Source organism: Argiope bruennichi, chromosome 3, assembly GCF_947563725.1.
Source record: "Argiope bruennichi chromosome 3, qqArgBrue1.1, whole genome shotgun sequence".
In the NCBI taxonomy this organism is placed as follows: domain Eukaryota; kingdom Metazoa; phylum Arthropoda; class Arachnida; order Araneae; family Araneidae; genus Argiope; species Argiope bruennichi.
Genome location: NC_079153.1, coordinates 628,339 through 654,445, shown reverse-complemented (window position 1 = coordinate 654,445; position 26,107 = coordinate 628,339). Strand labels below are relative to the sequence as shown.

Below are 26,107 nucleotides of genomic sequence, written 5' to 3'. Positions count from 1 at the left end.
GTATTTATTATTTTTCCGTGTTCTATCTAAATCTCACGGAGTTTATTTTCAGTCACAACTTTTCTTTATTTTATAAAGCAATACTAAGGTGGAACTTTTAAAAATAAACATTTTTAGATTTATATTATTTTTACCAGATACATTTTAATATGATAAAAGAATAAGTTAAAGAGTAAAGAATATTTGCTCTTCTGTTATTCTGACCGGCTTCATCTGTTTTTTTTTTGTTTTATCAAACAACAACTTAACTATAACTGGAAAACTGTTTTTGCTTTCTTTTCATCAGCTGGTTTTCTGTTCCTTAAAATCAATTTTCTGTAGTCGACAAAAATATCCCTACCTGTTATGAATGGCCCGACAAGAATGATAATCATATTCTTATTTTATTCGCTAATAAAAGGATACACCTGACATTTTAAAAACACCTTTGCGCTCTTCTGTTATTTTTTGCTCTGATTTCGATCGCTTTCCTGTTGCTGTTAATAATGGCTGCAAATCTAAATTTTTCATTTGTCCATGTCATTTGAAATGAAATATTATGTGTTAAATTTACTTTCGCTCTTATTTAAATAAGATTCATTAAGGCTATGGGGACTTGTTTTGGATGTTTCACAAAGAACAATATACGGTAAATGGTCATCTACAAAGATTAACCTTAAAAAAGCATGTTTACAATAAAAGCTTGAATGATTTATCATAAGCACCATTTCTTTGTTTTAATCAGCAATATGATTATTTTAAATGTGATTTACAAAATATGAAACTTGATGAAGGCGGTAATCGACATATTGCGACAGCAATTCTAGATTATTTCTTTATAATAAATATTTAATTTTACAGCATTTGATGTATTTTAGTTACTTGTTTTAAGCTCTTTGATTTCATATATTAGTTAAAAAAATTATGGTGTTAAAAGTTTATTCAACGATCAGTTCAATCAAATTTAAAAAATTAAGTTTTTAGGTATGAATTTGTTATTTTTCTTGTCATCTGTTTATTTTTTTATTTCTCACCCTGACATCAGCATGAATATCACACATAATGTCTTATGTCATAAGTTCTCAGCACATTCTTATTATTCTAGACCATTCGAGTTGGCAGTAATAATTAATATAATACAATTATTTATTATTACTACCTTGTGAAAATAAAAATATTGATTAAATTCTGTGTATGAAGCAACAGTTTGTGTTGTTATGTTGATAAATTCAACTTCTCTTTCAGTGAAACAATTGTTTTTCACTGTGGCTCTTTCTAAATGGTTATTTTTAATTTTAGGAAACCAACCAAAAGAAGAAAGTTTTTCATGATTGGAAAATCTCAAGAGGTATATGCTTTTTTGTTCTAGATTTAGAGATAATTTTCCCCTTTCTTAATTTAACTTTTAATTATATAAACTTGGATTTACATAACTGAATGAATTTCTAATAACTAATATTTTAAAGTTTTCAGAATAAAATTTTTGCTGCTAAATAATATTCAATGAAATGTTTCATTAGTACTTGAAATTTCTCTGGATTCTATTGATATTATAGATTTCTACTTAGTTCCTGGATTCTTTTCTTCTCATCATAATTAATTGGAATTTAGATTAGATTTTTGAAGATTGCCTATGCAGAAATAATAATAAATATAATTTACTCACTTTAGGGGCATTTTCATATTTTTTATAGTTTAAATCATGATTTTAAAAGTTATAGGAAGTTAAAAGTCATTTGTAATAGTGTTGAAAATGTATCTGTTTTATCTATAAATGTTGTGCATTATATAGATTTGTTTTCTGAATGATCAAATAGTTTTTATAAAATTTCTTGCCAGTTAAATGTATTAGCTTTAAAAATATAATTCTTAAATATCCGATGCTTTTTTCATTAATTGGAAAAAATTGATTATTTATTTATTTTAATTGTTGGTTTTAAAACTTTAATCTTTTTGCTATTTTACTTCAAAATAATTTTGTCTGAATAACATTTTTAATAGTATCTGTTAATTGTGACTTTTAATTATATGAAATAAATTAATCCTATTCTGTAGTGTCATAATGATTGCATTCTGGATTTTTCCTTGTAATTTTTTTTTTTTTTTTTGTTAAGGTTTACTTAACTTTTATGAGTTTTGTCTGGTTAGACTTAATACTTCATTATAATTGCCAATAAGTTTTTTTTTTTTTTTTTTTTTTTTGAAATGATAACTTGACAAATGTGAAAAGTGAAATTATTTTTATTGCAACTCTAAAGGATTAAAATTTAATATTATTTTAACAAAACTTTCTTAGTTATTATTCAGTTCCTGAATTTAGCAACAAATCCTTAGTGTATTCTATTTGAATCAAAGATATGATCATATTATTTAAATTTTGTAGATATGTGATGGAATTTCAAGAATCATCTCCCTAATAATTTAATTTATGTTGATTTTCTTAGAATAAATATATTTCTAATGAACATATTTATTAAATTTATTAGGAATTTTAGCAAGGCCAATTTATTATGAAAAGAAATTAAATGCATTTCCAAAGAGGTAAGCGTTAAATAAACTGCATGCTGAAGAAAGTTACTTCTAAAGAAATACTGTCATCAAGCTTAATAGTTTGAATCCTACTCCAGATGATAAAGCAACTTTTATTGCTTTTATAAATTGATAGATAATTTATTAAATGTAATTTCGTTCAATGTCAGGAAATCAAAAACCTACAAATAGTTAATTTTCTTAAATCAAAAATGCAAGTGTTATTTTTTTATTAAAAATTTAAAGTAAAGTGAGATTCAAAAGTACATTACTTAGTCTTGATAGCATTTTTATTTTTTTCCATGGGTCCATTTTTGAAAATCCAATAAGTTGTGGGGTAATATTCTGTAAAATATTATTATTAATTAATATTATTATAGGAAGTCCATTACTGAGAAAGAATAGACTATATGCTTTACAGGCCATTCTTGTATTCTGTAAATAGAAATTCATGTAAAGTTTTGAGCTAAAAAAAATTCTATAAAACTGTTATTGGTTAAGATTTTATAAAAAATGTATTGAATCTTCCATCCAAGATATCTCACGAAAATTCCTTACTTCCCATGAATATTTCTTTTCATGATTGTAGTTTCTTTCTAATGTCAATAATTAAACAGACATTTTAGTTTAATGAAAAGTAAATTCACTAGAAAGGTTAAGTGAAAAGTTATTGTCTTGATCTAACTGAACTTTCATTTATTGATTAAGAAAAGTAACTGTAGTAATTCTTGAACTGCCTGCCTTCTCAAAATATAACCCAAACTACGCAATCATTTAAAAAACATGGTAAATAATTGTTTCTAATGTTGCTTTTTTTTTTTTTTTTTTTTTTTGCCAAATGAAATTATTTGAAAACATGAAAATTGCAAAATTGTTAAATATCCTAGTCATTGTACTTAGTACTATTTAACAATCATTTTTCAAAATTATTCTTTGCCTTAGTAATGATATAGTTTTAAAATATGTATGTACATCACATTAACGTTATGCTCAGCTATTTAATCAGTTATTATTTTTAATAACTAGTAAAAAGTATTTATTGTTTTATAACATTGATCAGTTATTAATTGATACTAAATTAACATTGATACTAAATTAAGCATTGCTACTTAATTTAGTATTTCATGGTCATTCTAATTGGTTGTTGGTATTGTTAACTACTACCATTAGTAATTATAATGATTAATAGTTATAATTAATAACAGCCAATCACATTGACTGTAACATTCATATGCTGAATTATTTAAAATTATGTCCAATTTTTACTTCACTCTAATTTTGAAGACTTTTTTATTTGGAGTCGCAATAAATCCATGTTGTGTGTATTTAGATCTATTTGATTGTTTGTTTTTGTTAACAAGAGAATTTCTTCAAGTAAACCTTAGCTTTTAAATTCATATTTTCCCCTGCCAAACAATTAATCTGCATTTAATATAAAAATAAAATATATATGAAACAATTCTTTATTTCCACCTTCATTTCATTATTGCATTTTCTATTAAAAACTTTTAAGAATAATTAAGTAAAATATATATACATGCTTTGCATATATATATATATATATATATACTTTCCATCAAATCATTGAATTTCAAATATTTTGTTAATTAATTAATTTGAAGATCATAAATCAATATACTTTTCAAATTAACTGGACTAGATAGAGTTAATTTAAGACTGCCATGTACTTGAATTTATTTACTTTTGTTTGCAATTCACTTTTTTAGAATTTTGCTTTATTTTTTATTTAATTTACTCCTTTGCATGATTTTCAATTCACTTATTTTCATTTTATATTTAAAATAGTTTTCATTGCAGTTTTTATTTGGTTTGCAGTTTTTATTTATTGATTGGATGAAATGTTGATGTGAAGCAATTTGTTCATGATCATTTCCTCAAATGGGTAACTTATTTTATTTTCTACAACTTTGATTGTATTCAAATATGTCCTTTTTTTTTTTTCCCAAAAATTTTTTCCTGTTAAATAATCAGTTTTGTTATTTGAGGAAGCCCTTAAATAGACCAATTTATGGAAGTAAATTTTGTATTATTTCTTCCTTTTAAGCAATTGTTTCCTTATTTTATTTTATTTATTTATTTCTATAAACTATTTTTGCAGATAATTTTGCTATAAATATGGAGATACGTTTCAAATTGATTCATTTATACTTTTTTTTTGTATGAAAAAGAAAAAAGAGTGGTAAAAGTTAAAATTATACTTACTAGATCATATAATTTAACTGTGATTTATTAGATGTTGTTGGCAGTTATATTAATTGACTTTCTATTCATAAATCTAAAATTGATGATCCTGTTAAGCAGTTGTTCTATTCCTTTATTAAGTTTTTTTTCTCAAATTTCTTGCATTTCATAATTAATAGAATAAAAGTGAAAAATTTTGTTTTATTCAAGTTATATAAATTATTAAGAAGTAATTATTTTAATTACTAAGTTCCTGAAGATCTGTTTTTATAATGAGGCTTCCAATATGGCTCATTTTTACTGTAAAATTGAAAAACTTTAATTTAAACTGAAAAATGTATTTGATCATTAAACTGAATACATTTTACTTTATTATTATTCCAAATATTGGTGCTTGTACAAGCCTAGCATCTGTTTGTTACCTTAACAGTTCTAAAAAGTATAAGCATAAAATAATCATATACCCTCCCTACAAATTAATTACAAAATCATCTGAATTACTGAATTTTACCTTTCAAATGAAAAAATCATTTACAGTATTCCCTGTTGATAAAGATATTTGATGCACAGTAATCTAAATTTCATTTATGTTCCTTATTGCATTCTTGAATTATCATTGTCACATTCATACTAATAAACATAAAGTCTATCCTTGGATGCATTTGGTTTAAAATTGAATATAAAATTAAAGATTTGGAATAAAAACCACTTTTCAGATTTCATCCATATTGCATATTTAGTTTATTAATTTTTTATATATTTTATTTATTTATTTCAGTTTTGTTCACATACTCACAACCTTCTTGTTAATAGATGCGATCCAAAATTTGATTAAAATCTACATTTATAGCATAAAAGCTGCATGCCAAATTTCATCTAACGATTTGTGTTTTGAATTAATATGTATGTTACGTAATCATAATTCCTTCCCTTAAATAAAGGGAAGAATGTTGGTCTAAAATATGAACGTTTTATCAAAATTTAAAATTTTTATTGTATTTTTTCCATATCTCCTATTTGAGAATAAAAGGTAAAAAAGGATTGACCAAAATTGTCCTGTTTCTTATCAAAAATCTCTTTCATTCCAAATATAGCTGAAAGGAATGAAATAAGGAGGAATTAAGATTTTTATCATATTTTAGTTTATTTCAGTTATCTGTTAAAATTATAAAATACTTAACATACCATGAATTAATAAACCAACAGGTACCTCAAGATGAAGAATTTTTGGAGCTTGAGCAAAGAGCTGAAGAAACAACTCAAACGCCCACCTATGGTAATGATGGAGCTTCTGAAAATGTCAAACCTGCTAAATTTAATTGCAAAAGGACAAATTTTGGTTGGCTAAAGAATGAAAATGAAATGTTTTCTGGGTACATCTTCTAAGTTATTCATTACTGTAGTTTAATCTGCTTAACAAAAAGAGAAAAATTAATTTAACTTTTTTGTAATTCATAGAAGATTACTGTCATTTGTCATTTTATACTACTGTCTACTGAAGATTACTGTCATAAACATTTTAAGACAGGAAATTCTAATAAAAATTTTCTTTAATATCTTATAACTAAAATCATACAACTTTTAAAATTTAAATAACTTATTTTATTAAGTAGTATCCTATATTTTATTATATTTAATAATTTTCTTTCCGTAAAAAAAAAATGTTTTCATACATGAAAGCATAAAGTAATTCATTTTGATATACAACTTCTTGAAATATGATTTTTTAATTTTTTCTTTTTGTCATTTTATAATTAGTGAAATAATATATAGATTTGTTTTCTGCACCTCAGGTTAAGAACTTGTTTTTAAAAATGTTTATTTATTAAGTGGGAAAGTTAATTTATTTTAGTTCTTTGTAAGTGAAATGCATAAGATCTAAATCAGTATGTGAGTGAAAATTATGTGCAGCTAATCTGTGCATACATGCAAGCAAAATTTGTTTTACGTCTGGAGTAAAATACTATATGAATTTGATTTGGGACATTATTTTCAGAGCTCTGAACCATCTTAAGAATATGAAGTCACCTGTTGATTCTATTATGCCACTTTTAAATAGTAAGTAATTTAAGCTGTTTAAAAAATTTTGTTTTACTGCAATATCTGAAAATGATATTTTGAGCGGCCATTCTACTGTTTCATTTGATTCAGTATACATTTGGAGGGGAAAAAAATACTTTAGATGTATTTTGATTGTATATCTTCTAAATAAAGTAGTGAGACCTTTATTTAGAATATTTAGCCCTGCTTGGTTTTATTAATTTTGCTCGAAATTTTCTGGGTTGCTTTGTATATTTAAACCTAAGCATTTGTTGTTAACAAAAAAACTTATTCTATTTTATTTGGGGTTTACCATAGGTATTTTTTATTTTCCTTCTTACTGATCATAAATGAGAATTATCATAAATCTGTATTTCATTTCTGAAATAATTTCAAACTTTATTTTTAATTCATTATTTAAAAATCTCTTGAATCCTCCAAATGTTCAAAATCATATCAAAATATTTCATTTCCTGGGGAGTTAATAAAATTTATTATATTATATATAAACTTTACTTCTTTTATAAATCATATTTAATACTTATTAAAAGATATTTGAATAGTAAATGTGTCATTATTCTGTATACATTTTGATGAAATTTGTCATGCCACTTAGGACTTGCAAATATGCATATACAAGTATATAGATCAAATTTCAATTTTTTTGCTATTGAGATGATGTAATTCTGAGTAGAATTGTTAAATGTAATATTTGAAATATTTTTACTTCAGAATTCTGTCATTAGTTAAGTAATGCATTTATCTCATGTATTTAAATCCAATATTGTGTCTGAATGAATGTTCCTTATAGGAGAAAACTCTTATGCTGACACTTACAGCAATGCTGGCAGCCAAAAATGGGATCAATTAAGCACTGGAGCAACTCCTGGTTCTTCTGTTGATCTGGAATGGGAAAATGAAATTGGTAATTTTTAATTCAATATGTGCATTTACAAATTGCTTGTATTCTCATTAAACCATTAAAAGTAATTTAATGAGTATTCATATCCAGTGGAATTATTTCCATTTATGTTGAATTATTTTTATTGAATTGACAGGGATGTTTTGTACACCACATTTATTTTATAAAGCATTAATTGTTATAAATAGTTTTAATAAAATTTAATAATTTAAGTTTTAATTTCTATATTTTTAATGCTCCTTATTGATAGGATTAGTTGGTTAACATTCATGTTGAATTATTTATATTCTAATTAAATGCTTACATTGTAAATTTAGTATTTGAGACTTTATAACTATACTTCACATATAATGCATACTAATAAATAAAAGACTAATAGATGCCATTATGTTTTGTTCTTACATGTAAATAATTTTTATAATTTTGAACTGTTTTCATTTTTATTATTTCATAATAAACATGACAAAATTTTGACATTAATACTAACATTGTTTCAACTATGCCAATTTACTACTTTTCACTAATTTGTTTAGCACAGAATTTACAAATTATCAAATAATGGCCTTTGTTCCATATGTCCCAACCAAACCAAACAAAATTATTCATGAATAAAAAAAAAGTACTTCTCATTTTGAAATTCTTAATTTTGTTATTTATCTTTCTAACTTCAACTTTTGAATTCCATCTCTAATTAAAGCACAGATTAGTAATGTGTATACACATTTTTCTACAAAATTGAATTTTTATATATTAAAAATAGGTTTGAAGCATTTGCGAGGGAAAATGCAGATAAATTACTTATATATTGCTCAGAATATCATATATATGGCATGTACAATGATTAGCAAAAAAGTAAATAGAAAAAATTGAAATTAATGTAAACTCTATTTTTTTCCCCTCTCTCTGACATTATGAAAAGTATTAAATGAAATTTTTAAACTAAATCTATCTGGCTATCTCAGAATTTTCTTTTCTTTAGATGATTACTAAAATTCCCAACGTTTTATGCAGTTTGATTGCTTTTTAAAGTATATTGCATCAGGAATTTGTAAAATCATAATGATTCTTTCCTTTAAACATCTGTTTAATATTTGCCTTTACTTCTTTGCTCTTTAATTTAAGAAATTTGAATATATATATTCAAAAAGAGAATGTTAAAAGTTTTTTTTTTAATTCATTGAAGTATTAAAAATATAAAAAGTATTTAAAGATAATTATTTTATTACTGTGGTGAATTATTGTTTTCTATTGATTTTTGTGTTAAGATGTATAAAATATTTTAAAGTTGCAATTATATTATGTAAATCTTTTTCCTTATTAAACTTTGATGGCCGAATTCCTTGCCTAATTTCAATATGAAGCTTCATAATTTAAATAGAATATTTGAAATTCCAGAAATTAATTCATTAAATTTGTCAAAATAATATGAATATCAAATTGTATACTGCATATTTCAGTTCATAAAAATTCTTGATGTCAATTACAACCATTTTCAGATTATCTGCTTTCATAGCAGGTTATCTTACATAAATGGTAATTAGTTAAATGAATTACTTTAAATGTTTGTTTATTACAATGCACATGGATTGTTTATCAAAGAATAATCTCCTATTAGTTTGTTATTTTAGATTCTCTCCTCTTTTCCATATTCATTGACTCTTAAACAATTTTATCCAAATTTTATTGCAAGATACCTGGAGCAAAATTGTTTCAATACAAATTGATTGTATGATTATTTCAATACCATCTTAGTGATTTAGTCTTTTTTTTAATATATATATATATATATATATATTGAAATGTTCATAATTCTTTCTATCAAAAGTTATAATCATTGTGTATTCAAAATTAGGGTTATTGAAAAGAAACGTAAATTCAAAGCTTATAAATTTGCCATTACCCCCCTATAAATACTGTTGTAAATTTCTATTATCCTTTTGATTCTAGATTAGAGTTTTTTTTAAATGTGTTTTGTTTAAAAAAGTTAAGAGCTAATTAAAGTAAAATCTATTATTATTGCTTTTTTTAAAATTCATTTAACAAAAATATTTTATATATATAAATGAAAAATTATTTTTTATTACTTCTTAATATCATTAATATTAATGTTTAATGTTATTTTATTACTTCAACATTTTGTTATTTGTTTTAATTTAACATTAAAATAAAATTATATTGTTTCTCTTTATTGATTATGGATCATAATTTTATATTTTATTTATATTGTATTTTTTAAAATATCAAATTATAATTTAAGGATAACAAATTATTCTCAGAATTTAATGATAATAAGTGAATATCCTATCCATATCCTGAATTTTAAATTTTGAGTAGTTGTTTAAACAGATTTTTGAAAAATCTTGGTTCATTAAATACATTTATATTAGAAACATGAACTTAAATATACTTATTTTATTGTGTAGTTTTATTTTTTTATATTTATATCTTAACCTTTTTTCAGAATTTTTGTTAATTTTCTTTTTAATATGGATTAGAATAATTTTGATAGTAATTAATTTTGATTGAAATTTTGAAACATTTAAGTCTTGAAACCTAATCAGTAGCTATATTGTAAGATTTATAACCTTTTTACTTTAAAATCTAGTAAAATTCACCAGATGTGAAATTTCAATTTATTTTCCTAGGTTTTCATTCCTCATCCAACTTTGGTGCTACAGAAGAGCTCCAGTGGACGGTGCTAGCAGAAAATACTAATAATACTAATAATTCTTACAGATCATCACCTCTTTCAAACAGCAATGGATTAGAATGGGATGGAGATTTCACCAGGTTTGTTTTATTTCCTTCATAATTAAGAGAATAATTACTATAGCAAATGATATCTGATCCTGACAATCAATGGAATCATGTTCTTTCCACTGCTACTTTGAAAAAGTTACTGAAATGAGGCATATGGATAACTTATTGTATGTGTATAACATTTATATAAAATTTTGAAAATGCAAAATCACTACTCGTTACAATTTGCTAATCACTAAAAAAATATTGCCTGAACATTTATGCTAAAATATGCATAGATAATAATAAGTAATAATTGTATGAATGTCATATATTTCATTATATCATTGCTTGGTTTATAACTAACTAAGCAAATATTAATGCAAATAAAAATTATCTATTTCGGAGAACAATATGAATAAGTTAAAATTTTGTATTTTTACTTATGTATTCAATAATTAACAATTCCAGGCTGTTCTGTTAATTAAAATTGAATAAAATTTTATTATTCTTATAATCCAATAATTTGAAAGTTTGTTATCTTTTAAATGAGTGTATTAATTATAATTATTATTTCACCATTAGTTTTTTCTAAATTTTATCTATTTAAAAATAAATTAAAACTATATACATTAATTATATGAAAAAAATTATGAATAAGATTGATTAATATTTTAATAAAAATACTAAATTATAATATTAATTTGTAACTTGAAATTGTTAATTTCCAAAAATATTAACAACAACAACAAAAAAAAAAAAAAAAAAAATAAGATACATCATATATTCAATCGAACTTTGACCATTTATATGACAGGCTATTTCACTGCTGGCCTTCAATGACAATTTAATAATGTATAAGATATATATCAAAAGCTTTATTTAAGGCTTTATTTTATTTTTTATTAATTTTTATTTTAATATAAAAAATGTAAAATAAATGCATCAAAAGCCAAATTTTCTAAGGTGTATTTCTGGTGAAAATTAAATATAAAATTTCGTACATTTTGAGTCATATCATTCTGAAGGAATTCAAATACAAAGTTTCTATGGTTCATGAAACTTCTTGAATTTTATTTTGCTGTATTTGTTGCCCCCATCTCTTCCTGAAAAGTACTTGATTTTTTTTTTCAATTCATAAAAAAAAAATCCTATTTTAAAAATCTTGCTCTCTGATTTTAGCATTATATAATCAATTAAAAAGTATAGGTGAAAATTAAATTCTCTGAACACATTTTCCAATGATTTACGTTCGGGAAATTACTATTTAGTTTTTTTCGAAAACCAAGTCAACATTAAGTAAAAAATTTTTTAGATTTTATTTTCACCACTTTTTTTAATGATTATATCATCTGAAATCGTAAAACATATTTTTAATTGGTACCCGTCCCCTCCTCCCGAGTCTAAATTCGAACAGATAGGAGAGTACTTATTGTCATTTTTCAATAACCGTTTTTTTAAACAATGGTGAATTTTTCAAACGGTACACAAATATTAATCTAAAATTTTTATTACACTTTTCCTTTTGTTTAAATCATTTTGAAATAGAATTACAGAAAATCTGATATTTTTTCAAATTTTTTAAAAAAATTTATTCCTGATATAATTAAACTATTTTAACGGGCAAGTCTTTTAGGCCTTTTTAATATCTGTGACTTTTCAATTTAAATTTTTCTTTTCTGATTAATAGCTTTTTTTTTTTTTAACAGAAAGAAAGCAATGTTCCAACTTTCTCCTTTCACCCCTACTCTAAAAACATGTTTCAAAGCTTGTTTTTAAGAGCAACATAATTTAAACTAATAAAGTGGCTGTCATGTATTCTTTTTTCTTGACATTTTCACACTTTTCATAACATTCAGTTGGACCGTTGGTTTTGCTTTGAGAATTCCACCAACAGAAAAAAGCTGTTGATATGGAAGAGTTGTCAATCTTCCATAATTTCTTTCTGTATCATTGAAGTGTAGGGGAGTTATTATTTATATAATTCTTGTAAGGATGCAATTATATTTGGCATTGTTCCATGCATTCAGAATGCTCTATTTAAGAGTCTGACTGATCTTAATGTATATAGATTAATACTTAATACTTCAGCCAATCTTTGAAACTTTACAGATGAATTTACACTTTCTGTTTTGGAATGTATATATTGTAAAACAAGGAGATTGAAACAAGATAAGTGGCTTGAGTTTTAATGCACCATTCCACAGTTAACAATATTTTACAAAATGTTCATGTTCTACCTAAAAATTGGATTTCAGAAAGATTTTATGTATCTCAGTAGATAAACCATCAGTAAATTAAAAATTTTTGACCTATTGAACGAGATAATTTAAAAAGAATTTTCAATTTTATTAATAAATGTAAGTAGCTATGGCCAGCATGGCATTTTGATCCTATTTTTATCATATTAGTAATATTTAAAAGTTCACCAGCAAGAAGAGAAGATTATATTTCAAATTTTTTTAGAATGGGAAACTTCCTAAGAAGTGAATAAGAATTTTAGAATTACTTCTTGAGAATAAGAATCGCATTGTGAACTTGAAATCCACTTTGAGCTGTAAGTTTCAGTTTATTAACTGAAGACGAACAACTGAAGTGATCTTTTTAGTGTTCTTTTATTAAGCATTCAGAAATAAAAAGCTAGCAAGTAAGTAAATTTATGGCTCATTAATTTTCTAAAAAAGTCATTGAAATTGTTTTCTTCTATAAATATGGAAATCCTGAAATATTTATATTTCTAATGGAAAATGCTTTCTTAGAATTGAAAATAACCAAAATGAACAAATAGTAGGCATCAAAATTAAAGTTTTTATTTCAATTCATTATTATTACTGCTTGATTGGTTTGTTGAATCGGTTTATTTCTCAAAATGTAGAAAATATATGCTGTTAATTTCTCATTAAATCACCAGAAAATCATAAAAAGATCCAAAAAATTTCATTTATATATTTTCTCAAGCCATTCTTTCTCTAAAAATGAATATCTTGAAAAATTCATTCAAAAACTGATAATATATTGAATGAGTCAAAAGGTATTATAGTTTAGTAAATTGACTGTATTAACCTCCCACTTACAGAATAAAGAGAAAAAAACGTGGATCTTTCTATACAACACTATTGTTCTCTTATAATATTTTAGATCAATGACGGAATGTGGAAAAAAGATCAATATTATCCCCCCCCCACTATTTTTCTCTCTTTTTTTTTATATGAATACAAGCTGTAAACTTTTGTATCTGAATTCTTCTTATCCTACTGTTGTTGCAGTTTTATTGCTAACATCAACTAATGTTGCAAATGTTATTCCTAACATTAAATAAATAAGAAGAACAATATTGATTTGGAAGCAAATATGAAAGTCTAAAATTAAATGATAACATAATAGAAATATTTGAATTGTGTTTAGAGTTTTAAGAACATGATCTTTATTTGAATAAATTGAAGTACACAATTTTCATAAATCAAATTATGGCACAAAATGTCATTTTCTGAAAATACTATAAAAGAAATCTTAAAACCCTTATATAGCTTTTTATGTTACTTCTGTGATATCCAGGCCCTCTCTGCTTCAACATGCAAAATAATGTAGTTTTAAGATTTTAATTAAGTATATAAGAAAAATGATTTTAAATATCATTTGTGATGAAAACATAAATGTATATTTTTCTGGATACTTTTGTTTGGAATTTGTATTGTGTACAAAATTTTTTTAAAAAAGAATTTATAAAAAAGTTGAATAATGGGACAAAAGCATTGCCTTGCCAATATATAAGTATATATTATTTTCGTTACTATTACTTTTTTTTTATCATGCATTAAATCTGAATTCTTGTATTTTCATTTTTCTGGTAAAGAAACAATTTTCTGGGTTATTTTTTTTTTAAATTTATTACCCTTGGATCATCTGACCAGCAATTATTTAAGTGCAGTTCAAAGAAATTTTCTCACAAAAATTCAAGACTTATTCATGAAATTATCTAAAAAATATATTCTTTGAAATATTTTATATTGTATTCATTAAGATTATTTCATACAGAAGATTTTTTTAATATTTGAACTTGACCAATATGTTGGAAGCAAATATTGTTTATAATGTAAGTACCTGTACTCTTCTATTTCAATTTCATGACTATTTCTTATCCTACAAAGTCATTTAAACTCGGGAATTTTCAATCCTTTCAGGTAGGTCTTCAATACACTTTCAATATATACTTTTCAATCCTTTCAGGCCTATATATCTCGGAGATCAGACTTCATTCTACATTGTTTAAATATGACTTTTATGTAGGTTATCATAGAAAGAAACATTTTTACATGAGATTTTAAATTTTAATCGTGCAAAAATCTATTCAAAAGGATTAAAATATAAGAATCTAGTTTCATAAGATTTTTATGATCATTTTCCATTTTTATATGTTTTGTAGCCTTCATATATGGTTTGCTTGTAACTGTAGAAATGATTCTTTTATCTAATTAAGACATTAATCAAATATAATTTATATGAAGGAATATTTTACATATTTCTTTTGAAACAGAAAAAGATTAAATTGTGAATGTGTGCATATTTTTGAAATTGAACTAATAATGTAAAGTTATATATAAACTGCCCTGTAGTGAAGTAAGATAAATTTTATTGCTAATTCTTACTTTTTATAATATTTTAAAGGTATGGTTTTTATTTCACATTCTTTTTGCTTTTTGAGTATAACTTATAGCTGTCTTGAAGAGTGATTGTTTTCAAATTTATTTCAGTGTTGATGTATCAGAAATAATTGCCGAAACGCAAAGGTTAACTTCAGAATTAGATGATAATGTCATTCAGGATAATACAGTTAGAGATATAGAAAACAACTATTGACCTTGTTTATTGCATGGCATGCATGGGATCATAGAGTAAGTGTTCTTAATTTTTTTTCTGGTCATTAATTCCTTTTATTTTAAAAGAGACATATTATTTAATGGGAGTTTAAATTGCCTTTTCAGGAGCATAAATTCGTTCAAAAATGAAATCTGATTAGTTGGTATAGATCTGATTGTTTGGCATAGACAAGTATTAATATTTATTAGTCATGATCATATTGGAAAATTTATAGATTACTATCATATATTATATTCATTAAAACGGTACAAATGTTTTTGAAGGTCATATTTTTTAAATGTTTCATTGTAGAGAAAAAATTTTAATCACTATGTAAATTTTTCTTAAAGGATGTAAAATAAAATCAGTTATTTTACATCATCATCATAATGATTACCTAAATTAGTACTGTATTTAACTGTTTCTTTGTAAAAATAATTAAACACAGTATTAAACATTTTAAATTCAATCATAATGCATATATACAGAAGAGATTTGATAGTGTTAGTTGGAGGAATGAAGTGATATGCCATTGGTTAAAGTAAATTTCTTTCCTTTCCTTTATAGTCATTCCATTTTCTTGTTCTATATATATATATAAAGTATTTAGTTACTACTTTTAAAAATTATTTAGCTACAAATGATTTTTGAAATTACTTTTGAATGTTTGGAAGATTCTGCAGCTTTTAATAAATATTTTTTCTCATTCCTTTATTCTAAGTATTTCTTAAAAGAATTTTTAAGAAAATATGTTGTTAGCTTTTTACAAGAATAGCGTAAAAAAACATAAATTTGGAGTTATAAACAGGTTTCTCTTCATAATATTTTATTTTAATGATAATTTTATTTGCTCCTTTGATTGAAAAAATTCCATATTAGAACAGAGGGGGTATAGTATCAAATTGCATCACAGTCTAATTCTGCAGAACTTCTATTAATTAATGCATATATTCACATATGACTTTACACTCGCTTAAAATTTGCTAGAATGTTATGAGTACATAAATTGATCAAATTCATGGAAATGCTAGAAATTGGACAGACTACAGTTCATTAACTCTAGCAAATTCTTGCACTTGGGCATGCAAATGGCAGATATTTGAAGTGTGGTATGATCCAAGCCATAAAAAAAAGTCTTCATATAATAGCTGTGATTTTTTAATTTTTTTTTTTTTAAATGGCAAATCTATATGTTTTTCAACATTACAAAATATTGTACTAGAATTAAGTTCATGAGAAACTAAAGTTTCAGTGCACTGGTTTTGATAGAAGTAATCTTTAAATTTTAGTTTACACAATTTATTAATTTTTTTTATTTCATTAAGAAGTGAAAAGAAGTCAGAAATGTTTTTTAGTGGTTAAATATTTCTAATTTGTATCTTTGTCATTTTTTTTTTTTTGTTTATTTATTTCTGTACCATGTTATATAAAAACTTTTTTTATGCATGAAATTAATGAAACAAAAAACAAATAGAAACACGTTTATAGTAGTGTAATGAATGAATGTTGAAAAATTATAGGGTACATAAACTTGATTAGTTTTGAAAAATTAATATTATTTAAATTCTTAACTCATATGCAAAGTTGAATCAATATTTTTTAAAATTATTTTCAGCATGCAATTTGGCATAGACTTCAAAAGTTTTCCCATCTTGGTTCCATAGTGGTTTCTAGTTTCATGTTTAGAGTATGGCATGTTTTAATATCGCTATCTGTAATAAATATAATAAATTTTTGCACTTTAAAGATTCTGAGTGTAGTTAAGATCAAGGCAGTAGATTAGCTATTTCAAATATGCCTGTGTTCATATCATTATTTACTCTTTTTTTCTTAATAAGCAGTTGTGTTGTCCTGCTGGTATATTGTGTCTACTTTAGTGATCAACTGAGAATAATTAAAAAGTTTATCATCCAGTATTAATTAATAAGTTTTTAGCTTTTTTGTGTTTTTCTTATGTTAGATTATTCTAGTATCTTTAGAAATGCCAACGTAAACCATCATGGAAATTTCACCAAAGTTTTGTTGAAAATTTTGTACTCTTATGTCAATTACCTGTATATGCAAAATTGATTTTTTCTTTTTTTCAACTGACCAAACAACTGAGTTCCAAAAACAGGTTCTTTAGAACACTTGTTATTGCTTCTTACAAATATTTCATTAGTATTGAAGTATGACATTGGAGTTTTTTACAGCAGTTCTAAGGGTTGAAATATTGATTTGCCATTCTGCGAGCATCCATTCTTTGTGGCATTTCAAAAACTTTTTTAGATTTCAATAAACCTAGAAATAGTTTATAACATCTTAACAGAATAAACAATATATATATTACGAATTGTCCTAAATATAGATTTAAAGTCAGACATAAAAGAATTTTGATAAATAGTCTGAAAAAAAAAAACTGTGTCAAAATATAATTGAAATTAGTACTAATGAGAGAAATCATTTGCTTTATTTTTATTTTTAACTCATAATTTATTATTTAATTTTTTTTAATGAGAGGTACGGATTTGAGCAATAGCTAATTGTAAGAGTGATTGTTTTGAATCAAAAAATGCACGTATGTAAATAAAACATCATATGAATTTTAATTTAATTCATATTTTATTTCTGGGCACTATTTGTAGAAAAATAAAGAAATAATCTTTTTTGGCTAATCCGATCACTTGTGAAGTGATCTGAAGTTGAACAAAAAATATCATAATCCAGAATTTCATACTTTTGAGTTCATAATTATATTTAGATTTATGGTCTTGCTAAACTCATCATTATTCATCTTTATTTCATTGAAGTAAAATTAGGATTGAAACAAAATGGAAGCTTCTTTAGTTTTTAATTTTGTCCAGTAATGTACCATTAATTTTAAATACATTAGTATAATTATAGAGAATATTTAATTAGTTGTTACAAATTACTCTGATTTCCAGCTTGAATTTCCTTTCAATGTAGTGAAAAATTAATATTTTTCTTTTATAGTTTTTAGGCGACCTAGAGCTTATTGTAAGCAGAGATATGCCAAGTGTAACTGTACATGAACTTCCCAATTTATTTTAAAAATTGCACATGTGCCTATTGTCTATGGAGGGTCCAACTCCTTTCAGATTGATGGATGTTTCTCTGATAAGCATTTTGGTTGAAGATGTCTGCAATGAAATGGTATGAAAAATTCTAACAAGTGTATTTTTCTACAGTTGTGGAAGAAATGAAATTGCTTTTTCAAAATTCTAATTTCAGGCAGTTTTTTGTTTCAAAATTATATTGTCAAGTTATTGTATAAATAACAATTCTTATACTTACTTGCATATAATGCACTTTCTCCAGTAAAGTATGTTATGTCTTTGCTTATTTTTAGCTTGTACTTTTGTTTTCAATCTTTAAATGAAAGTTCCCCTTTCTCCCACCAATCCTGTCACAATTTGCAATATGTAAAGTTAACAAAAAAAAAAAAAAAAAAAAATTGATTTGATTTTTTTTTTCTGTTAAAGAATGAAGCAAATATAAAATAAATTGCAGAAGTACTTATATTACAAATTTTATGATCATGAGAAACGAAATTAAAGTTGTTCGACATGAAATATGTTTTTAGAATAAAAGTAAATATGATTGCTTTTAATATATGCTTTCGATGTATTATATTGAAAAAAATCTAGATATTTCATGGTATAAAGGAAATTAATCATAACTCTTTTTTTTTAAAGAGATTTACAAAGAGTTATATAGCATTATATTTTCTTGAGTTTGTGACAAGATTGATGATTACTGTAACTCTCATTTTTAGTTGCATTTGTTGTTTAATATATCTGCTGAAAAAGTTTTTGAAAAAAATAAATAGATAATTTTTTTGTTGTGTATGTGTGCATACTAGCTTGTGTGTGCATCATGATCTGTTATTTATCAGGCTGATTTATTCATTGAATCTTGGCTTAAGTAACAGGTTTTTGGATTTAGTTTAAAACTAGTCTGTTAAGACAATGCTTTTGATTTTTTTTTTTTTTTTTTTTTGCAAGCTTAAAATATGAAAACAAGTGCAAATGTTTGAAGAACAAATTATAAAGATGTCCTTTTGTCGAAATTTCCTTTCATTTCTGAAATCATTTTACATTCTTTTTCTGAAATAATTTTTAAATGTGTATTAGAAACAATGAGATCAGATTATTTTGTATGTGTGTGTATCTGTATGCAAGTAAATATAATATTTGTTAACTAAAGAATATGGAACTTACTGGTTTTCATTTATATGAAAGAAAGAAAATTCATTATAATTACTCAATATTAAACAATATTTTTTACAATATATAAATAATGAAATTACAGTAGTAATTGATGAAATTTTTCTTAAATAGTGTTCCAAAGTGTTAAGATAACAGAAATCTGTAACTGTCTTGAAAGTTTGATCTTCATTACTAGTTCACTTTAATTTAAAAATAATGGAAAGTTCAAGTTTTTATTAAAATATTGTCATTATGCTTTTGTGTTCTTTGTACAATTTTTGAAATTTTTTTCTAGTTATATATATGTAGAGAGTATATCTAGATTTTGAACTGAAGGCAGCTGAAATTATTTAGAATGATAGTATATTTTTCATAATTATTGCATGCAGAAATCAGTTTCTTTTTTTTTTAAAAATAAATCAGCTTTTTTATGAATTTTCATAAAAAAATTTTGTAATTGATTTAATTTCTAAAATCAGGTTTTTTTTTATAATAGCACATTACTTGCATTTATATTTATAACAGCAAATTATGGAAAGTTTTGCTGAATGTATAGATACAATTACATATCTTGAATTTATTTTTAAAGGCTGTTTTTGTAGGAACATGCTGTGCCTGATGAGCATTTTTAAAACATTTCTAAATTATTTCCCTTCCCCCTCTAAAAACAGCCTTCTCAAAATACCATATCACTGAATCTTCCCACAATTTTATATTGCATATTTTCTCTGTTTGTTTATATACTTTTGTAAGGTTATTTTCAGTTTCCTAAAATATTTAACTTCATTTTGACTTTAAAATTGCTGTAAGGGGGGAAAAATTATGAATTTTTTCTTCATTGCATTCGTCATTTGATTAAGTAATGATATTTTCTGAATTGACCGTAATATGTATTATTTCAACTTCTTGTTTAATGCTAAATAAATCTGTATCATAGGTTGATTTTACATTTTTTTTCCCCCTTGAAGAAAGGATTTAAATTTATTGTATAGTTCCATTCTTCAGTATTTTAGTTTGTAAATATATATTTTCTTATTCATTTATTATTTGAAAGATATTAATGTTCATTTATTAAAATTAATGGTAATAAAATAAATCCAGAAGAGGATTGTGTAAAAAGCATGGAATTTTATGAAATTAATTTACTGTTTGTTACTAATCTTTAAAGTTTTAAATTTGTTGTACCAAAAAGGTGAAGAACTCTGAAAGGGTGTCTAAATTTTTTCAATGTTACTGTAAATAAAACACATTTATCAATTGTTGAATCTTTATAATAATGAATTATTTCAAAGATACTCTTTCTTTTTAATATTTTCCACAACTGTTATTTAAAAGTTTATGTATATGCATTTTCTCTTGATTGTCAGGTTTTCTTGTATACATTTATGAAGAACAAATCTGTGTTTGTATCCATTGTCAATGTTCATCTGTAACCAGTCAAGTAAATCAATTTGTAAAATCTCTTCATCCATTTGTGCAGTGAAACCTCTACAGATCTCTTAGTAACATAATAGTAATTCAAAAATAAATTTATTTATTCTTTCTTCACCTTCCCCTTTCAATTGTTCTTCTTTTAATTTCACTACTTTTGCCTAAAATTTCCCATAATTGAGCCAAAACTATAATTCTAAAGAAATATGTCAAAATTGTGAAATAAAATTGTTTATTTTAATCTACTGAATTTTATGTTGGCATTTTCAGCCTACTTAAAAGCAACATGGAGGCTAAAATAAAATTTTAATATAATATATATTTTTAATAGATAATTTTTTAAAAACAGTTATACTTTTAAAAAAATGGAATTTCATCATCATATTATTTCCTTGGTGATTTTGTTTTAATGTTGAAAATTATTTTTCTACTCATTTTGCCACGTTGCTTATTAGCTGTACTTCTAAAGATGTGATTTGTATATTTCCCACTTCTTGCCCCCCCCCTTTAAATTACTTAGAATTGAAACCTTCAAAGAAATAAATTTCAATGATCACAGTGTATCTTTTTCCCCCTGTCCCCTCACACTTTTGGAATACTTGAATGCCTGAAAAGTTAGTTTTGAGATCAAAGAGGTTTCACTATCCTCCTCCCTTTAATTGTATTTAAGTTTGTATTTCCTGCACTTCCTGGTGTATAATAACTTTAATCTCAGTCATCAAGAGGACTGTTCTCATTCCTCTATATTTCACCCATTTATATTCACCCTAAGGCTCACCCCATTTTTTCCTTTTGTGTTACGAAAAAAAAAATCAAAGAATGTGTAGAAATCATAATCATATTTTAATTCACACAACTTGTTTTTCAAGCTGCAAAAATTTGTAATTCAAAGAATTGATAAATATAGTTGTATATCAAACACAATTTGTTACATATTGAAAATATTAAATAAAAATGTCTATGAAAAAAGTAATAACTTTTATTGGTTTTTATAAAAATTACATACAGATTGTCAAAATACATGGCAGTGACAGAAATTTGATCAAACACTAAGAATTGTATTAAAAATCTTGAGTAAATCGAGGAAAGTTTCAATATATTTTTTTTTCTCCCTGTAAGCATTTTGATAAATTCGTACCATATAAGCGTTAAAAACTGCAATTATGAGTATTTCTACTATTTGAATTGGATGTCAATGTCAGCAAATAAGCTCTCATTTGAATGCTTCTTTCATTCATCATTCAAACATTTTATCCTCTATGCATGAGCTCACACTTATCTTGAATCTCATCTGAAACCAAATACTTAAATTTAGCAAATAAAGAAACGTTTTTCTAATTGATAATATAATAAAAAGCTTAAAAATGAAAAAACAAAAATATTAATGTAAATCCATCTTGAAAACTAGTAATTTTGGATATTTATAAGATTTCAATTGATGTTTATTAGAAATGTCAGGTTTCCTATGGCCTACAAAAGTTATTTTTAACTGTCTATTAGAAGTGCCCTTCTTATGTGGAAATATTAAAAAAAAAAAAAAAATTGATGTTAAGGCACCTTTGGTTATTTGTACAGCTTTAGAAATCTTTGTTGTAGTTCACCTCACTGGGATGATTAAATTTTTGAAAGTCAGTTTCTTTGCAAGAAGAAACAATAGCAATAGTGGATATATTATAACTAAGGCTATCATAAAGTCTAGATGGGACAGGAAACAATTGTGTATTGTTTATTCTATAATAATTCTTCCTATTTAATTTAATAAGCCACAATTTTTTATTTATTAAAAAAACAGAATATTGTAACAGAAATATTGAAAACATTCATATAATATTCGTCATAATTATTAAAGTACCCACCCCCCATCCAATAAAAAGAATCTCTAATAGTTGATATTTTTCCCTAGTGGAAGAATTTTTGACTGGTAAATCTGAAATAAACTGGTAAATCTGAAATAATTCACCATTTTTCTTCAATAAAGAATTTTTGGTATTTGAGAATTATGTTAAATTGCATATAAAGAAAAGTTGTACAGAGAGTATTGTATCATGGAAATATTCGAACTTAAGAGTTTGATGTTTCACCAAGTTTTAGATCTATGTTCTGTTAACCAAGTTTCGAGAAAAATGTGTTTGAAAAACACGTTTTTGGCATAAATCTGTCTGTGACATAAAGATAACTAAAGAAATACTTTGAACAGAAAGATGAAATTTTGTGTCAAATCTTTAAATCAAATTTGTTGAATTCTATTCAATTTTGTTTGAAATCAATTCAGAGAAACTATATTTGGGTGTTCGAATATAAGTGAGCAAAACAAAGAGTTTTAGATGAACGAAATTTGGCATACTGATTCAACTGCCACATCAAATGAGGCATGAAATCTGACAAGGAGTTGACTTTCTGTTGGTCTATATTTTCACAAACATGTAAACTCAGAAACGCGTTGAATTAAATATGTGAAACTTGATGCGTGGTTTTGTGACTGCATTTTGATTTCAGTCGATTGAAAATAAGACATCTAAAAAAAATTCGCTTTTTCTAGTATCCGTTGCTAAATTTCAAGAATTGCTTGATAGATTCAATAAAAGTGCTAAATTCACACCAGAGATCAGTATTTCATTCGCCAATGTCATGCAAGGTGTTAATTGTCTCATCTAGGATTCACCATTTTATGCAGGGGGAGAGAGATAGCATCAACATTGGAGTGAATGAAAACAGTTCTCGCAGACATTTCTTTGAATTAAAAGGGGAATGTGTTGCCGATTATAAGAAAAATTAGTTTTCCATTATATAGAAAATGAATGCAACGTTCTGATTTCTACTTTGATATTAGAAAATTAGTTTTTAGATAGCAACAATCTTTATGTAATGCTTGGATGGGGGGGGGACATTTTTTTACATGAAATTTGATTACAGAGTACCAAATGAATTCGTGAAATTCTTTTCTCTTTGAAACAAAGAAGATTTGCAATGCTTAATAGTATTTCCATGAGAGGATTTTATCACTTTGATTAATAAATCAGTGAAACGATCCATTTTTGAACAGTTAGCCATGATCATTAAAGCATAACACAAAGATGCAACAAGGAGAAAGGTAAGAAAATTCTTGTAAGGAGAAGGCTAGTCTTGTTATGTGCTTTATCTATACATTGAATTTATTTTAGGTGTTCGATGTTAATGCATCGTTATTTCTCCTGTTATGAACAATGAGTGTTAAACCGGCAAAAAATATGCTGTTTGCATCACAATAGGCTGCTTTGTTAAGAATAAATTTCTCAATGAAATTTACGAGAGTTAATATTAAAAACGTTGGATTTTTTTTTTTAAATTGAACGGTTTGAAACTATAAAAGCATCCATTAATTCATTTAAAAAATAGTTATTGTCCATCTATCATTTATGATTCTTCTTATGGCATTCCCATTGTACAACAGGCTATTATTTTCATATTTTGACATATTTATATAAAATTAAACGTAAAAATATCAATACGAAATAAATTTTATTCTATAATTTAGCTATCACAGTTATCATCTGATTGATGGAGGTGTAGTCAAGTTAACTAATAATTGTATCGCTTTATTAGTTAACACGTTACCGAGTTTGCTTGAGTACCAAAGGAGAAGAAATATTCGATCGTGACGAGAATAAAATGTATTCGATTATATATATATTGTTACAAATCTGTAATTTTGCTGCCTGACATGAATAGTGCCATCGTGAGAAAGACCGTTGTAAGACCTGTGCTGAGCAGCTGCCGCGTCAATGACCTGAGAGCTTGGCGACGAATTTGGCGACTAAATGGATAATACCGGAAAGTTCGAGAAGTTTCACGATCCATCGAGTAATAACCGAGGTACGCCCTGATTGGTCTGAAGATTCTAGCTCCGCCTCCCTTAACTATAAAAGACGAGCACTCTGAAGCCAGGAAGAAGAAAAGACTGAAGATCGAGTGGAGACCGGTGTCACTGAAGAGAAATTTCACCATCCGGAGGATAAACCAAAGTTCAATGAGGAGATGCACGAACAGGGAGACTGTCAAATACCTGCAGAGCTGAAACAGGCTTCTCCGAACGAGTCCCCTGAAGTGGAATTGAAGGTGCAAACACTTGGGGATGGAGAAGATGAACTCTGTTTGGACGGGTCTGTTAGTGGCGAACCGTGCTCGATGCCTATGAATGCAGGTTTTAAAGAGACCCTGTTTGGACTGGATTCATCCCGAAGGTCGATGGGACAACCTCTTAGCAAGCCTCTTAGTGTCTCCTTGCATTATGATACGAAAGAAGACTACGTGGTTGGAATGGCTGATCCCTGTAGTCTCGGCCTCGACTTACCTCGAGAATCCGGCCTTGCTGAGGATTTTTCGAGGGGTGTCATGAAAATAGGAGCCGGTGAATCTCCTGTGTATCCGGACAAATTACGTCGCCGCAAAAGAACTCTCCCAGCAAAGGCTGATGAGCTCTTTAGAAGATCCTGTGTTGAGAGCTGCGAACAGTTCTCAAGTGTCGGGAATGAGCCCGGAATAAGCGGAGATATTCCTGCGGAAGCTTTGGCGACGAGGGCGAATCCCTGGCTTTCGAGTGAACTCCAGAAGGCATTGTTGGACCATCCTGATATTCGGTTGGTTCTATAGAGGAATTGATAGCCGGATATGAGGAAATAAAGAATGAATTAAAGAAAGAAACTTTAGAAGATCAAGTCAATAAAATCGAAGACGTCCAAGATATGACAGAAGAAATTGAAGGAAACAGCGAGAGAAGTGGTGTGGATCGTCGGTTGTTGTGTGGATCGTCAGAAGTGGTGTGTAAGAGGAGTCGGAGTCGCCGACACGTAGAGAAACTGGAGGATTAGACAGCAAGAAAGCTGCTGAACTTGCAATTAATTGTGCTGCGTCATTACGATTTATTGGCGGTTTTTGTAGTAGAGAAAATTTTGTAACAATATATATATATATATATATATATATATATATATATATATATATATATATAATACACACACGACGTTTCTTCTGCGTTAAATTAAACTTAACTCACCTTCCTTGAGACCCAGGCAGTTGCCCCACTCCAAAAGGGTGATCTTGTGATCATCATTGACATCGCAGCTGTCCAAGAAGGGCGCAACGCAGTGTTCCATCGCCATGAGGGGAGCGCGGATCGGAAAGAGTTCGTGTCTCGAAACATGTCTGCAGGAGAAGCATTTAT

The 26,107-nt window shown here is 26.0% G+C and overlaps 2 protein-coding genes across 2 annotated transcripts in view; one reads left to right on the top strand and one right to left on the bottom strand.

Annotated features, from left to right (window-relative positions):
* The first annotated feature begins 270 nt into the window (after window positions 1–270).
* On the top strand, window positions 271–21,705 carry LOC129964279 (uncharacterized). Its single transcript, XM_056079033.1, has 8 exons — window positions 271–628; window positions 1,279–1,327; window positions 5,917–6,083; window positions 6,707–6,768; window positions 7,562–7,675; window positions 10,318–10,462; window positions 15,163–15,303; window positions 18,242–21,705. Exons 1-7 carry the CDS (start codon window positions 588–590, stop codon window positions 15,266–15,268), a joined length of 684 nt encoding a protein of 227 aa, XP_055935008.1. The 5' UTR covers window positions 271–587; the 3' UTR covers window positions 15,269–15,303; window positions 18,242–21,705.
* Window positions 21,706–21,864: 159 nt separating this feature from the next.
* The window catches only part of LOC129964278 (SPARC-like), a 49,818-nt gene continuing 45,575 nt past the window's right edge, over window positions 21,865–26,107 (bottom strand). Inside the window, exons 7-8 of the mRNA XM_056079032.1 lie at window positions 25,940–26,088; window positions 21,865–22,198 (exon numbers count right to left, since the gene is read on the bottom strand). Coding sequence (XP_055935007.1) covers window positions 22,158–22,198; window positions 25,940–26,088 — 190 coding nt within the window. The 3' untranslated portion in view covers window positions 21,865–22,157. The remainder of the gene's footprint in view (window positions 22,199–25,939; window positions 26,089–26,107) is intronic.